We start from the raw sequence: 17,599 nt of genomic DNA on the forward strand, positions 1-17,599 counted from the left end.
AATGGTTCGCTTGTGTCTTTAATCTAATATTGTTATCGTCTTTATGGAGCCTGTCTCCATCTAGTGGTTCCTGCAATTCAACAACTCGCCAGACTGACCACCTACTGTAGTCCTGAGATCATTGGAATATTTTATGCAGTGTTATTTTAGGATTATTTAAATACTGTTATTGACTCGATTATATTTTTTATCAGCGTATAATATAAGTGCGTTTACACAGGAATAACAATTACAGAAATAATGTTATAAATAATGTTATAGACTACACTGCACGGACAAAAAACAAGTCGCTGTTTGGATTTAAATAAGCAAATGCTGAGCCTGATTGTATAATTTTTGCTGTGATTATTATTATTTTTTAGAATGTTATATGTTTGGCAACAGTTCTTCTAACTCTAAATGATGGAATGTGTAGTTTTTTATTTCTTAATCAATATGTAGGAAGACACGATCATGGCCATATTCCAGGATGACAATGTCAAGATTCATCAGGCTCAGATTGTGAAAGAATGGTTGTGAAGAGCAAGAATCTTTGGGATGTGCTGGACTCTTGCATTGTACATTTAAGACCGTAAACAAAAATTGATGCACCTTTTATTGGAAATACATTTTGTGATAGTTTTGTCAAACATATAACATGCTACCATAATAATTACTGCAATAATGATCCAATCATAGACATTTGCCTATTTGAATAAGCCACTTTTCTTGCCGGGACAGTGTTGTGAATAACAGAACCATGAATGAAAAAAATGAAATTATAAAAAAATTATAATTAATATTGATATGCTATCATAATGAGGTAAAAATTTAAGCCTGCATTTCTTTTACACAGAAGCAAATCCGCCTCCGATACGGTTTCAGGGGTCTGGCTATTATACGGCATTTTACACTAATTTAGGAGCAGCGTCAACAGACAATAAAAGTTACTCATATCGTTTTGCTAGATAAATCCAGTAGGCTATATTTGATCAATATTCTTTAATGTTTTTGTTACTTTGTTTTATATATTGATATCACGTCAGAAATAATAGCAAAGACTGCCATAAAATTAATCTACAGGGGAAAAAAACTGAGAGCAAAGCCTTCAGACACTCAGTCCAAACTGTAAACCGCCATTTCCGTTTGTGCTCTTGTGCAGCGTGTTTGTTTCTTTAGTCAGTCACGAGGTGCGATTTCATAGTAAAGTTTGATTTTATCAGCTTTACTCTGTGAATGCTTCCTGTCAGTTAACTTTGACGACCTGGAGCCAGTTACTAAGCACTTCTCATTCAGAAACGCGGTCCCAGGCCCCGACTACTATTCAGAAATATGGGTCTCTGCACTGAGCAGCACCACTGGGAAATGTTGTCCCGGTGTTCTGTCAATTTAGCCTACTTTGTCAAAACTGCATACCAGTGTTTGTGAAGGGTATGCTTCTTTGATGGCCCCTGGTTTATTAAAAATACAGTTTATAAAGGGGTATATTAATAAAAATACAGTTTATAAAGGGGTATGCTGTTTTGATGGCCCCTGGTTTAATACAAATGCAGTTTATAAAGGGGTATATTAATACAAATACAGTTTATAAAGGGGTATGTTGTTAGTAATGTGTATATAATATGCGATATAATACACCAACACTTACCGCTTGTAATCTGGTATGCTGAAATGATGGTTTAAATTTTACGCATGCGCAATTCCACTAATTCCACTGCTGCGCATGCGCATTAACCGAAGGTATCCCATTCTGATGGTCCTCGTTCATTTTTAGCGTCCCTAATATCACTAGTTATTTTCTGCAGCCTTCTTACTTGGCAAGTCTCTTTTTTTCCTTACACTACAGCAAATTAAATGTCTAGAGTAATGTTGCAACATCTCTCTCTCTCAATTTTTCAATTCAATTCAATTCAAAATTGCTTTATTGGCATGACTGTACACAATACAATATTGCCAAAGCTTTAATACATATAATAATTATAAACACATCAAAATTAATGATTAAATTAAATCTCTATCTCTCTCTCTTTGTCCAACACTGCCCTCTCCTGACTGAATAATGTGTGACTGTTTCAATTACATATTTGAAGCGATTTTAGATTAGAGCTGTTTAGAGCTAAAAACAAATTATTCTGACTATAGAAATCTGTGACTTTTTTTCTACTGCCAATCATGCTGTGAAAAAAACACGTTAATTTGAAGCATGTGTAAAGAAGTTTATTCATTCAGGTTTTCTTTATATTCAGAAAAAAAAATGGCAGAAATCTTCAACAATCAAGTCTTTGTAAACATCGGTCAAACACACTGGTCCATATCAGGGTCTCTAACACTGTTCAACATGCTTTCATACACACGCGCGCACACACACACACACACACACGCACACACACACACGTTCTATCTCAGGCTGTTGCTGTTGGTTTGAGATCCAGGAAGACCAGGATGATCAGGACTGTGTCGATTCTGAGAGAAAAAGAGGATAAAGCAGATGTTTTAAAAGCATGCACAGAATACACTGGGATCTATCAAAGCAGTTTACAGTGTCTAGAGAGATTCTAGGCAGAATATTCTACAGCGCATGGATGTGGTTTGGGCGGCATTTTTTATTTCGGATGTTATTGATATCGAAGTTTATGTATTTATGCATTTAATATCATATTTTTTTATTGTAGTATTATTTATATACTATTAAAGTATATAAATAGTATATACATTTAACATTTATTAATATTTTAAATTAGCCTTTATTTTATATTTTTAATGTATTTATATAATTTTTAGTCTGTTTGTGCTTTTTTTATTTTATTTGGTTTTAATTTTAGTACTTAAACTTATCTTGTCAGTTTTTATTTTTATTTTTTTATTTTTTTTATTTTTACATCTATTAACGAAAACATTTGTAGTTGTTTTAGTTAACAGTAACAACACTTATTTTATTAACATAAAATAATTTAATTCTTTACAAAGCTGCTATAAATATGTAAAATCAGAAAGTGCATTTACACATTGATTACATTTGCAGAATTAAAGGGACACTAAGTATCTTTTTAGGTATTTTATTATCTAAAATCAATATTTTTATTCATAAATATGTCCTCATCCTCAATGGTGTACAAATACCTCGGCCAATTATCTGACTTATCCTTATAAATTAAGAATTTATTATCTTTATGTACATGGGACGGGTAGGTCCACGGAGGCTTCCATGTAGTTCCGCCATCTTGCAAAACTATAATAGCAGAGAGGGACAAAAAGTACTAAGCCAACGTGTTTCCACAGCGCGTTTTCGTTCAGAGCCAGCCGAAACCAGCAGAAACGCAGGTGCAGAGCAGAGGCGCTTGAAACTGCACCGGCAAGTTTAAAAGTCTGGATTGCATTGTTATTATGGACCATACATATGCCAAGCCACAGGAGAAGAAAACATCGTCGCCAAAAAAGTCAAAAATAGAACGTAAAATGCGTGGGATTTCCCCCTTTCTGGTCAATGTATCCCTGCCTCTGCTTAATTATCTTTATCCTCCCCTCAAAGTGATCATGCTACTACATAGTGGCGAGACAGATCACAAAACTTATCACGGATCCGTGGTGATGATTACTCCTGACTCTCTCTTGAGCGTCTGGCGCGAGTGATTTCAATGTAAAGACACGTTTAGCGCGGTAGACGCGAGCCTCATTCTACTCCAGTTTGCGCGAATGAGGCGAATTGCTATCACAGATAATGTCTTTTCTATCATTTCACTGTAGCTCAGCATCGCGATGTAAAGTTAAAGGATAATTCCGGTATTTAACACCTTGAGTCTATATTGTAGTTTGTTTTGGATGAACAAGAGTGGTGGACAACATTTTTTTGACAATGGTTCCTCTCTCGAGTTTTTGACTATAAAAGAATTGGCCATGGACCCATTTAACATTGGAGTCAATGGGCATGTCCGAAAATGTCATTAAAACAGCCAATAATGTTCGTTTACAAAACTGTTAAACTCACCGAGTGGTTAGTGGTGTTCGTTGATGATTATAAACAATATATCGTCGCAATATATGATTCCAATCCGTTTATTTTGCTATAGTGGAACTATTTTTTCACAACCGTGTAACTTCCGCTCAATATTTGAATCTGAAGCGTTAGCACACTCCCGACCACTTGATGGCGATAACCGATGTTTATGTCTCGCGGGACACTCACGGTCACAGTCGAGTTCAACTTCATATTGCACTGGTCAGTGGTCACGTCTTTCAATATTTTCAAGGTTTTGTTTGTTTATTTCGCTTACTCTCCCGGAGCACAGCTCTGCTCGCTAGCCTTATGAGAAACGGAAGCGAGCAAAAAGACTACATCGACAAGACTACATTGACCAAATGTAAACAGCCCCCTTTCCGTTTCCGGTAGCGCATTTATATATTAACGAGCACTCAGTCCTTCAACAGAATTCAATGGGATTTTACAAAATGATGAATAAAACACGACAGAAACTGTATTTCGCAACACCTTTTGTTTCTGGAACATCAACTAACATCACTAATCACTCGGTGAGTTGCAGAGTTTTGAAAACTAATGTTAAAGGCTGTTTTAATGACATTTTCGGACATGCCCATTGACTCCAATGTTAAATGGGTCCATGGCCAATTCTATTATAGTCAAAAACTCGAGAGAGGAACCATTGTCAAAAAAATGTTGTCCACCACTCTTGTTCATCCAAAACAAACTACAATATAGACTCAAGGTGTTAAATACCGGAATTATCCTTTAACGTTATTGCATGACCACAGTTCATATGTGTGGGGAAAGATAAGCTATTAGAGTAAAAATATTGCAAAATCTGCAACTTAAAATTAATTATGAAATATATACTCTTCCATGACAAGGGCAAAGTTTAAGGCTGCATCTCATTTACAAAGAAGCTAAACCGCCTCCAAAGTTTATGCATTTATACATTAATTATTACTTTATAAAAATATACATAGTCTGTCCTCTAACACCCAATCTTGTTCAAAAGTACTTTGCCAGCTGGACTGTTGTAAACTCATCCTGACGTTACGCAATCTCATACCTTTTTTTTCTTTTTGTCTTTCTTTTTCTTCTTGCGATCAGGGTCATCATCCCTCTTTTTCTTCTTCTTCTTGGGATCAGAATCTGAAGGGGTTTCTGCTCAGGAAAACACAGGTTACAGCCAAGTTAATGCATGCACGTATGCGCAGAGACTAGCAGCGTAAGAAAATGTCTCAGGGTTAGTATGTCACCTGGCGGTAGAGGATCCTGCGGTCGATGATGTCTGTGTTTGTGTTTGCTCTTTTTCTTTGGCGGCTGTATGTGCATCAGTCTGTATTGCTCTGGAAGCTAAGCACACACACAAACACTATAAACATGAGGCTTTAAGATGTTTAGACAATATGCTGTCTGGGCATGCAGCCCTAGTGCACTAGTTTACCGGGCCAGTGTGTAGTCTAAATCCAGTGAGCAGAGCTCCTGTCAGTGGACTGAAAGAGTTTCCACAGACCGGGTTTTTCTCTATGAGAGAGCGCAGAGAACTGCCATCTTGAGCCCCTGGACAGTCTATCATACCTGCAAGAGAGAGAACACATATTAGTGGCAAAATGCTAGGATAACAACACCATGGTATATGTCAAAAGTCAGTTTATAAGCATTTGTGGCAAGATATTTCACGGAATTCATTGGATATTATGCATCTCTCTCTCAAATTGCCTTACCTGGTAACTCTGGTAAGAAGTTGCTCAGTTTCTCCTTCACTTTCTTGCCGCAGAATTTATTATACGCGTGTTCCAGGTTATAGTGCGTGATGAGGTTCGTGTTTCCCGTCAGGTCGTTTCCAACTGAATCAGAACAAACTCAAAAGCTGATCCAGATGCAGTATACCATGTTACATAACATTGTTACAAATGACACATGTACTCTAAGGTCTTATTAACCACTACAGACGTATTTACCAGGCAGTTCTCGTAATAAATAGAAAGGTTCGTTCATGGCTCCGGGTTTTCGCAGTGTAGGCCCCTCATCCCCGTGCTGTGCTGGAATCTGAGCCGCCACAGGCGCTTGGTTGGGCGGCATAGGCGGCGGAGGTTTTCCGGGGGCGAACCCCATAGCCGCTGGCCCCGTGGGTGGCTGTGCATCATTTTGTCCGAATAAAGTTGAAAATATTTCCGTCATAACTCCTGCAGTTAAGTCATTTATATATTTTTATAAAACAAAGTTCAAATAAAAAGGCCCGAACTGCTGCCCGGTCACACGGGGTTTTGTACTGTGTGTTCAAGCAGCTCTCTCACATTATCAACAACAACAGCGGTACCATAATGACACGATCATAAGCGCACTCAATTTTATTAAAGGGATAGTTCACTCAAAAATTAAAATAGCTGTCATTAGTTACCCTAATGCTGTTTTATAACGTTACCTCTGTATGAGTTTCTTTCTTCTGAACACAAAATAAAATACTTTAAAGAATTTTGGTAAGCGGACAGCGGACAGTTGACAGCACCCGTTTTTTAAACACCCTAATTTCTGTAAATAAATTCATTTGAAGCTTGTATTATTTATTTTTAAAGACCATAACATGCTTGTGGGCTATATTCTCAAATAATAACCAGAGTTGAAAGAAAAGTTTCCCCTGCCCAACTTTCCACCAATATTACAGCACTTTATAAATACAATATTATTATTAAAAATGGTAACGTAGCACTGTCAAAAAAAATCATATGCTTCTTATAATGTAAAAGGAGATCCTGCATTAATATATTACAATAGCAACAAGAACTGTAGTTATTTTCTATTTAAATATTACATTTATATTACAATTTCGTCTACTGGAATAATTGTCTTGGAGTACTACAGTAATCAAATTGTGTTTTTCATTTATTTATTCTTTACACTGAGACAAATGAAACACAACACTGTTAAAAAGTGCATGAAATGTTTAATGAATAGAGTACACATACTAATGGCATATTATAACACAATAAACCATGTATAGGCACAATACGTTCATATTTAAGCTTCACTTAATCAAAAAAAGAGAGAGAAAAAGATTTAGACTATGAATGTTAGAGAGACCCAAAGTTTTCAGATGAGGAAAGAGTCAAAACAAATGGTTCCAGATCTTCAAGAGATGCCTGCAGGTGGAGAACAAGAGGTACAGCTGAATCTGTGGTAACATATGGCAATGAAAATGTGTGTGAGAGTCTCAATGTAATCAGTTTTCCCTCTTACCCTCCATTCCTCCACTCCTGAGGCAATGCGCTGCTCGGTGTGTGTGATGTTCTCTCGGCCGGCCTGCACCTTCTGAGCAAGAGCAGCGTTCTCCTTCTGGAGTTTCTTCAGCTGGATACGCATGTACTCCTCCTGCTTCTTATAATATGACACTAAACCACTGCACACATCCTGCTCTGGAACACCACTCGGACGCCTGCAATATATAAAGGGTAAAAAAAAGAAGCAAAAAATCTTTCATTTAGTTCATTTAGGGATAATAAGAGAAAGAGATAGTAGTATTTAAAGACAGATCGTTTTTAAAGGTCCTATATTGTCAAAACTGAAATTTCCTGGCTTTTTCCATGATAACAGAGGTCTAGGGGCTATGAAACTACCATATAAGTTTTAAAACAGTCGATCCACAGACAAATGCACACAGCCTGCATAAAGCAGCTGTGCCTTTTCACAAGCTGCTGTGACTTCCGTATAAATGTGATGTCAGAACTACTCAGTCCGCCTTCAGTCACCACCCCCACCAATGGTGGGTCACTCAGAAAACAACAGGCCAATCAGAAGAGAGGCTCATGAATAAAAGTAGACAGGCCAAAATCGACCTGTTCTTGGCAGAGCTCCTGAGAAAGGAGCCGTAAAAATATATCGAGATGGTTTTTGGTACACTACTTAAACCGCAAATATATATTCTTAAGGACATCAAAACCTAAAATATATGTACAATATGGGACCTTTAAAGGAGATGTATGTAGTTTCTACGACACTAGTGGCACGGAGCGGATGAGTTGACATGACACTCCACAGTTTTTTTTAGGCTATCCACACTGGACACAGCAAAGGAAACATTAGAACTGGTACATTTGTCTTTCTGAACGAGTGGATGATGATGTTGTGTTAAACCGTCCATCATAGCGTGTAGCAGCGTAATGCCCTGTTCGCTTTGACGTGTTCATGACCCGTTTAATCATTGAAGGTCTATATGCGGTGATTTTTTGCTTTCTCTTCCGTACCCAAAAGCTAAACGTCTTTTTCCATGTAACGCTTCAGTCATGGTCTCACAGCGGCTAAACACCCTTTGGCCCCGCCTGCTACAGTAGCCACGCCCCCTACTCGCACTATTGGTTGAGCTGGACAGTGATTGACAGATCTGAGCGGACCGCTCTCAATGTTTAGGTGTTACCTGGGAAACTCAACGTTTTCACATTTGGGGGAGACAAACCCATGAATGTCTTACTAATATTAATCAATGAACAATAAACTGGGTTAATTTAATGTATTAAAAATAAATCTTACATCCTCCTTTAATTTAAAGCATTAAAAAAAACACCATATTTGAATATTCAACTTAACCAACTAGAGGGCCTAATGGAAACATGGGATAATACTTTTTTATTCAGACTGAGTAAGTTGACTGAATATATCAAATCCATACAATCAGATTTCTATTGTATTATAAATTGTCTGCAAGCCAGTTCACCCAAGAAAAATTCTGTCATAATTTACTCACTATTGAGTGTCATTCTTCTGCTGATATTTTGGAAAATGTTGGTAACCAAACAGTTGATGGGCCATATTGACTTCCATACTATAACTATTTATATTTATCCATTTCATAACTATTTTGTAGCAATATTATGTTACTGTTTTACTGTAGGAATAATGCCTATTTTGGTTATTGTATGTATTGTAGAAACAAGACTCAGTGGAGTCAGGAGAGCATCAGTCTGTGAACTCACCATGCAGATCGTGGCGTGTCTTTGGCAAGCTCCTCCAGTTTGTCCAACTCTTCAAGCTTCACCTGCAGGTCGCCCTCCTCAATCACAGTGGCAATTTCTTTCTAAACACATCACCAACACAAAACATGATCAGAATGATCATTACTAAAACTGTGCAGATACACTGCTAACATAAAGCAACATTCTGACCAAATAAACCGCTGAATGCTACACGGCTCAATCCATCAAGAAATTACCCACGTGTAATTTGTGCATCTGTTGTGAGATATGTGTAGATAATGTGACTTAAGACTGTCAAGAATGTGTGTGTGGGGGGGGAGATTAAGTTAGATTTTGCTTGAAAAATTCAAAAATTAAGCCCATTTTAGGACCATCAAGATTTACTTTAATTGTGACATTATTTTCATGACAATTAAAGGCACAGTATGTAAGTTTTGGAGCTGGAGGTCACTTATTCAATTCATTGATGATGGCGTGAATAAGCGTGGAATCATGGGAGTTGTCGTCTTCACTCGCACTGGAAAGCAGTCCGATGGGACTCAGGCAGAAATCGTGTTCATCGGTGAGTTAATGTATTAAAGTTTTATTAACATTACTGTGCTTTAAAGCAAGGCGGAGCCGAGAGCCTGGGACATTCACATTGCTGTTTTTATTAAGCGTATATGCCTCACGTTTGGCGTCCACCTCCTTCGCCCCTGAACTTCAACTTTGTGAGTTACGTTTGAACACTTAAATTCACATTATTTTATTTCCTTCTAATGAAACAGTCGCAAGTGCTGAATTACTACTCATACATGCCACTTTACTTGAGGAATTTAAAATGTGGGGTTATGCATTGCGATTTTACTTGGTCAAAACAATCACACTAAAAATACATTTGAGTGTGTGAAAGTTGTGTTATAATGTTACTCTGTGCGTTCGCTCGGCGGCTCCTATGAGACACTTAGCATTGCAGTAAACTAGATCGATATTAGAATATCATATTAATAAAAGCTGGATGACTTGTGTTCCTAAATGGAATGCAATTCATTAAAATATATACATTATATTGTATGGTGGGGAAAATGCTGTATTATTGTAACTACACATAAAGCTCTTTCTGATTATGTTATGTTATTTTATTTGTTTACTTAGTTAACAGTGACATTGCACATTAATAAAACATATTTCTGTAAATACACCACAATCAGCCAAATACATTTTTCATCTGTAGTCCCCGGACATAATGTTACAAGTCACACGGAAAGAAATATGTGGTTAAAATTAAAATACACACTATGCATTACCTGTACTAAAGTCTGCAGTTGGCTGATGAACTGTTTGTGCATGGCTTCAGTCAGCTGAGGGTTTTGCTTTGACAGTGGCTGGAAATAGTGGGAAAACCTATCGAAACTGACACATGGAGTGACACTAACTTTAAACATTGAAGCTACAACAAAAACCTCCAGTCTGAATGCGAATTAAGTGAAATTCTCCGGGTTACCTGGCGTTGTCCAGCAGCCACTGCAGACTCTTCTCCATCACTTTACTGAAGAGCTTGAGTCTCGGTTTAGACTGAGTTGACTTCACCGAATCATTGCGACCAGTCGATGCTTCTGACGAAACATCACAGACTTTATCCGCAATATTTTGAGCTGAAACAGACTCGCTGCTCTTCTCGGACTCCTCCATGTTACTGCCGACCTGTTGATATTTACAAAAATCCCCGCCAAGAACACGCGCGTCACACTACGGAAAGCGAGCAGCTTTCACGTCGTTTTGTCAAAACGCGTTTATCTGGTCTGAAGGTTCATATTACCGCAGTCACCCCTCAGCTGTCTTATGATCTATTTCTACCCTCCCCTCCTCTTTCCTTTACCACATGGGAGTTGGTTTTTACTACGGCTGCAGAAATGAGTTTAATTAGAGGCCTTGTTTCCACTATATACCATCTTCCAAAGATTTATAAATGGTTTTATCGGCCCTATTACCTGCTGTCACTGCTGATGACCCTGGCGTTTCCACTCGTGCGCCGCTGTCCGGGACTGTGCGAGCATTTGCCCTCTCAGAGAGAAGACAACAACTCATGCGCCTTCGACTGGGTCAGTGCTGCAGCTCAGAGACACTCACTGGGAAAGCCTTCAGGAAACTCTTGCTCATATAAAGGATTTTTACTATAGCCTAACTTTATTGCAGCTTAATAACACTTTACACTTGCACTAGCAGAAAAGTAACGTTTTTGGATCTTGGTGCTGCTGCATGCTGTGCTGTCTGTCCCTGTAAATAAAACAAAATGCAATATATAAGTGTAGGCTATTATATATAGCCTACAATAATGCCATTGTTATACAGTACCGGTCAAAAGTTTGGAAACATAAAACATGACCTACTATTTTTAATGTTTTGAAAGAAGGCTCTTTTGCTTATTTGATCAAAAATACAGAAGAAAAAAAAAACAGTAATATTGTGAAATATTATTACAATTTAAAATAATGGGTTTCCATTTGAATCTGCTTCAAAATATACTTTATTTCTGTGATCAAAGCTGCATTTTAAGCTGTCACATAATCCTTCAGAAATCATTCTGATATGATGATTTATTATCAAAGTTGGAAACAGTTGTGTTGCTTAATTATATATATATATATATATATATATATATATATATATATATATATATATATATATATATATATATATATATATATAGCCTATATATATATATATATATATATATATATATATATATATATATATAGCCTATGTGTTTATTTATTTGTATTATGTGTATTATTGTTCCTAGAGGGAGGTGGAGATTTTAATGTTTCTCAGTGCCATTGTCATGATGAAGAACCGCAGAGCCAGTAAGTTCAGATTACACACATCTTCAAATAGGTATTCATGAAAACGATGTACATCGATGGTGCTTTCTTTGAATTGAGGATTGATCTCTTTCCCTCGCAGTAACAGTGGAGCAACACATAGGGAATTTATTTCTCTTCAGTAAGGTGGCGAACGTGGTGCTGTTCTTCCGAGTGGACCTGAGACTTGGCCTACTCTACCTCACGCTGTGTGTGGGTAAATAAATGAAAATACGACACACTTGGAAATAATCACGAGTAACACACGTGATTCGGAAAATAACAGCATTACATAATCCTGTGATGTGCGATATTACATTTCTGATACTGTGCCTTCTCTATACAGTGTTCTTGATCACATGTAAACCACCGATCTACATGGGCCCCGAGTACATCACATACTTCAGTGACTCAACTATAGATGTGAGTGGAATTCAGTCAGACTTCAGTATATTTGACCAATATCTTCTTTTGCATGTTGATATGCATGTCTAACACTCAAACAGTTCTGCTTTTTAATAAAAATAATAATATTTATATTCTTGTTTTTATATTAAAACAAGCATTAAGATGTTTTTTTTTTTCTCTTTTCAGTGTAATCATTTGTAATTTCAGACATTTGGACCATGTAATTTGCCATAATTTTTGTCCATTCCCGATATATATATATAAAAAGCTTATTTTTATATCACATGATGTTACTGATAGAAAATAGCTATAGGCCTACAAGTCATCTGACAATACATTGCCGTTATCAGGATCCTGTGATATGTGTCATGTCTTTTATTTTGAAATGTGAAATTCATGCATTCATGTTCATTTGTTGTTCTGACCATGGTCTTAGTTATTTTGCTCTTTGTAATTAGTTGTTCCCTGTTGTCATGTTTGAGTTAGCTATTTAAAATTGTGTCTATCCTTGCCCTTTGTGGATTATTGTTTGTTTATGTGTATGTGCCTTTCATGGTTCATGGTGTTGCGGGTCAATATCAAGAGCTACGTCTCATGTCATGTGTCCCACGGTCAAGTCATGGATATGTATCATGTTTTGAACCATTAAACACTTTTTTATCTGCATATAGATCCAGATTGACATTTGAGGCCACGTTACAGTAGTATAAACTGCTAATGTGATTCCACATTACTTAATTTAATGTTATGTTATGTTCTGAACTGAAACTAATGTGCACATTATTCTACACAATGTCAGGAAGAACTGCAAAGGGACGGTCGTGAGACATGGATTGTTGAGTTTTATGCCAACTGGTCTCCCGAGTGTCAGTCATTTGCCCCCATTTTTGCTGACCTATCACTTAAGTAAGTCACACTACTAACACACACACCTACTCTTAACGAGGTTAATGACTTTGCCTGTGTTTAACAGCTATAGCTGCTTAGGCCTCAAATTTGGAAAAGTGGACATTGGACAACACGGAGCGGTTGCCGAGAGGTAAAGCCATCTTTACTTCTCTTCAAAGTCAGCATGAAACAGAAGTATAGCAATAGTCTTTTCTTCCCTATATTGTGACGTATATCCAAGTGAAACGGCTTCTCGAACAAGAACAAATGTAGGGCGGGGCTTTCGTACATTGGGAATTGATTGGATTGTGGTTTGCTATTGGTGGATCTGACGTGAGTGACAGGTTGCCCCGCCCTCACGCCACTAAACATCATCAGAGAAGAGATGACGCAACAAGAGAGATTGGAAGCTACTTTGATTAAAGATTACGAGGGCGCATGCATTATAAAAAAAATTAATGATAGGCACGGATAAATCATTTATGATATTACATAGAAAATAAGATCTGTCCAATTTCGATTTGGCTTTAACCTCAACAGTTTTGTTAGAGTTATCTTGCTATACTAGTTATGATTAAAGACAACACTGACAGTCCTGTGCTCTCATTCCAGGTATAATGTAAACCCCTCGCCTCTCTGCAAGCAACTGCCCTCGCTGCTGCTACTGCAGGGGGGCCGGGAACTCATGCGACGCCCTCTGGTGGACAAGAAGGGACGGGCCAGTGGGTGGAGCTTCACTGAGGTAAAAACTCCAACACTCTCAAGATATACTGAGCAATTGGTTATTCTTCTCTAACACTCGCTTGTGTGTTTTACAGGAAAATATAATTCGAGAGTTTAATCTCAATGAGCTATTCCAAAAATATAAGAAACTCAACAAGGGAGAGAAGTCTGAGGAACCGAAGCCTATCCTGCAGGAGGATCCTGAAGAAGAAGAGCAGGAGGAAGAGGAGGAGGAGGAGCCAGAGAGCAAAAAAGACAAATAAGACACAGAACTGAACTGGCACATGAATTCAGCATCATGAACCCAACACACATGTTGGGTTCATGACATAACAGTGCAACACATCTAAATGCCTCACATGTGGAAATCTTAACCGCGACTTTCATTTTAGTTCACAGACAACTTTTCAGGAAAACAATCTAAAAGTTATGTCATTCAACACATAAACCTGCAATTTGCAAACAGCCGTGTTTGCTTTCATATATCACATTGTGACCTCTGGCTTTTATAATAAATGTATTCAGTACAGTTTGAACTAGGCCTCTTTGCATTCATTTTTTTGCACTCACAAGGAAAATCATTTTTAATCTGCATGATACATGAGGGTGGTACGTACTGCAGGGGGTTTGCCAATCACTGTTTGATCTAAAAAAAAAAATCCTGTTCATAAACTATGTAAATGCATGAAGATTACATTATTATACTCGTTTTATAGGCCTTTTAAAATGTAACAGTCAGTTTTACAAACAGGACGTCCCTGATCCATCTCTCAATCCACCACGGAGTTCTTGGCCTTGAAATGGTCGAACACTCCTGACTCAGGCTTTATTTTATGCTACATTTGCCTTTGAGGTTGAAAGTTTTAAAACTGCTGAGTAAATCATGTTTGTTCGAGCATTAGTTATTCATGCTGATATTTCACAAGTCTTAAAGGAATATCCCCAAAACGAACATGCTGTCATCATTTATTCACTCTCATGTCTTTCAAAACCCATATGACTTGTGTGATAAATTACAATATTTTGGGTGAACTGTCCCTTTAAATTGAGCAGCAAATTCAATCAACACACTAGGAAAAACATTAGTGAAATGAGGGAATTCCAGCAACCTCATATGAAGTTCATTATTAAAATCTTCTTAACGTTGATAGTACAATCAAAGGTCTAGTGCTTTCTTTCTTTACCTTGTTTACATGTTATTGGGATGAAATGACTGGTCCTGAGTTTCATATGGATGTGAATATCTGTGCCATCAGAACAGCTGAAGCAGGAGGATAAGATAAGATGGATATATTTCCAGATCATATAGTGTGTGTATATAGAGTTTAGAACATATATAGTTTTACGATTATACATATTTTTGAAAGAAGACTCTTATGATTATCAAGGCTGCATTTATTTGCTCAAAAATACAGTAAAAACAGTACTATATTGAAATATTATTGCAATTTAAAAGAACGGGTTTCTATTTGAATGTATTTTAAAATGTAATTTATTCCTGTGATGGTAAAGCTGAATTTTCAGCATCATTACTCCAGTCTTCAGTGTCACATGATCCTTCAGAAATCATTCTAATATGATGATCTACTGCTCAAGAAACATTTTCTGATTATTATCAATGTTGAAAACCGTTGTGCTCCTCATATGTCTGTGGAAACCATGATACCATTCAGAAGTTAGATAAAAAAAATAAAAAAGCATGATATTCAGCAAGGAAACATTAAATTAATTAAAAATGACAGCAAAAACATTTATAATGTTAGAAAAAGATGTCTATTTCAAACTGTTCTGTCAACTTTCTATTCATCATAGAATCCGGGGAAAAATATGTATCACAGTTTCCACAAATATATGAAGCAGCACAACCGTTTTCAACATTGATAAGAAGAAATGTTTCTTGCGCAACAAATTATGATTTCTGAAGGATCATGTGACGCTGAAAATTCAGCTTTGCATCACAGAAATAAATTACATTTTAAAAATACATTAGAAAAACAGTTATTTTAAATTGTAATGATATTTAACTATATTACTGTAAATTTAATTAAATCAGCCTTGGTGAGAGACCTCTTAATAAAACATAAAACAAAAATCACAATTATTTCAAACTTTTGATCTATGAAACAATGTTTCCTGTGCACAGCTTCAAAAAAGACAATAATCCTCCCTGTCTGAGCTCGTCTGTATTAGTCTCTGTTTATGTACTGTATATGAGCCAATATGTGTCATTCTCTCTTTCTATTGACATGTGAATCTTTGTGAGTCGTATTATTTGCTCCCGTTTGCCTCTGAAGCCTGGAGAGAGGGGTCTGGGTAAGTGTGCTCGATACTGTAGCATTATGGCACCTGGCAGACAGTGTGTTGGCACGGCCGAGGACACAGAGACAGATTGAGGCTGACACAGCAGACCTTCACTTGGCGAATGGCTGGCACTGCCTGCTGTGCGGATCAGGGCAGGCCTCTATGACTCCAGTCGGGGGGGCCTGTCACCCTTTTGGAAAAAACTTCAGTTCCGGCTGCAGGATGGTAACAACAACAGCGGAAAATGTTTGGAAATCCTTCACAGTGTGAAACCATATTCTAAATGTCATGGAGCCAAGTGGCTCACAAAGAAATTGTGGCGTTTATGACGGGCTCTTTCCTTACATTTAGAGTGTCAGACCTGATTTGATTGGCAAGTATGATAACTTATAAGGGATATTTGGTTATTAATATTGAAAACTGTTGTGCTGCTTAATGATTTTGTGAAAATTGTGCATTTTTTCAGCATTCTTTTATGAATAGAAATTTCAAAGGTGCAGCATTTACTTGAAATAGAAAACTTTTGTAACAATTAAAATGTCTTTATTGACAATTTAATGCAGTTTTAAAAAAAAATCTTACTGACCCTGAATGTTTAAATGGATAAATGTGCAGTATTTAAAATGTTGGCTATAAAATGCAAAATGGTCCCAGTTACCTTTGATTGAAACAAAGGAGAGCAATTCCTCGTTGCAATACGAGAAACATGAAATATATACTGTATATTTTTTGTAACATACGCTATTTAATGTATATCTGCTTGATGTAATAGGCCTACCCTGGAAATAATAATAATATAAAAGACACAAGTAGCGCCGGCTTCAGTTACGTTATTGAACAAATTATCCGACTGCTGTAAAAAAAAAAAAAGTTCTGACTTCTGGGTGATCAATTAGTAGGACTATTCACAGATCCATGTTTTTTTTTTTTTTTTTTTTTTTTTACATGGAGACAATAATTGTATCGTTTTCAAAAACTTGCACTTTTAGTTTTGTCGTGTAAATGAACGGCCAAAACGCATTACGCTTTTAGTTGAAAACGGTGTCGTGTAAACGGCCCCTAAAAGTAACCATCTAAAAGTCCAAGGAAACGAAAACATATTCCATTTATTTAGCAAACATGAACGTTTTTGAATGTTCTCTGAACATTCTGAAAAAGGCTAACATTAAAACACGTAGACAAACTAAAACGTTTCAGAAAAAAGTTATTTTAACAATGTATAAATCATGTTCTGTGCTAACATATTGAGAACATTATTAAAGGGATACTTCACCTCCGTAAAGATGAATGTGTATTTAAAATGGGTCATTTATGTAGTAGAAATGTGAAATTATTTTGGAGCCTTCTAGACTGAGAAAAGCAAGAAAATGTATTTGTGGCTCATGTGGATGAAAAACAACAACTCCCAGAATGCACTTGCTTCACTGCCCGGGATTTCGAGACCGTCCCAAAATGTCCGGGGTTCATTATGTTTATTGTGGTCGAGTAGCACAAGGCTGAGAGCCGCGGGA

The 17,599-nt window shown here is 37.0% G+C and overlaps 3 protein-coding genes across 3 annotated transcripts; 1 reads left to right on the top strand and 2 right to left on the bottom strand.

Moving 5' to 3' along the window:
- Window positions 1-2,181: 2,181 nt before the first annotated feature.
- On the bottom strand, window positions 2,182-6,271 carry med19a (mediator complex subunit 19a). Its single transcript, XM_079630917.1, has 6 exons — window positions 5,923-6,271; window positions 5,686-5,808; window positions 5,406-5,539; window positions 5,218-5,314; window positions 5,028-5,122; window positions 2,182-2,442 (listed from the first exon to the last, which is right to left on the bottom strand). The coding sequence occupies exons 1-6, from the start codon at window positions 6,140-6,142 to the stop codon at window positions 2,377-2,379; spliced, it is 735 nt and encodes a 244-aa protein (XP_079487043.1). The 5' UTR covers window positions 6,143-6,271; the 3' UTR covers window positions 2,182-2,376.
- A 556-nt stretch (window positions 6,272-6,827) lies between these two features.
- Window positions 6,828-10,693, bottom strand: pmf1 (polyamine modulated factor 1). Its single transcript, XM_079629859.1, has 5 exons — window positions 10,412-10,693; window positions 10,215-10,320; window positions 8,929-9,029; window positions 7,199-7,394; window positions 6,828-7,101 (listed from the first exon to the last, which is right to left on the bottom strand). The coding sequence occupies exons 1-5, from the start codon at window positions 10,597-10,599 to the stop codon at window positions 7,033-7,035; spliced, it is 660 nt and encodes a 219-aa protein (XP_079485985.1). The 5' UTR covers window positions 10,600-10,693; the 3' UTR covers window positions 6,828-7,032.
- Window positions 10,694-10,820: 127 nt separating this feature from the next.
- tmx2a (thioredoxin-related transmembrane protein 2a) lies at window positions 10,821-14,328 on the top strand (the record flags this gene model as incomplete). Its single annotated transcript, XM_079629858.1, has 8 exons — window positions 10,821-11,009; window positions 11,711-11,771; window positions 11,872-11,985; window positions 12,115-12,191; window positions 12,976-13,082; window positions 13,150-13,215; window positions 13,677-13,806; window positions 13,883-14,328. 8 exons carry the CDS (start codon window positions 10,821-10,823, stop codon window positions 14,048-14,050), a joined length of 912 nt encoding a protein of 303 aa, XP_079485984.1. The 3' UTR covers window positions 14,051-14,328.
- Window positions 14,329-17,599: the final 3,271 nt, after the last annotated feature.

The sequence above is a fragment of the Phoxinus phoxinus genome, assembly GCF_949152265.1.
Source record: "Phoxinus phoxinus genome assembly, chromosome: 12".
NCBI lineage: Eukaryota > Metazoa > Chordata > Actinopteri > Cypriniformes > Leuciscidae > Phoxinus > Phoxinus phoxinus.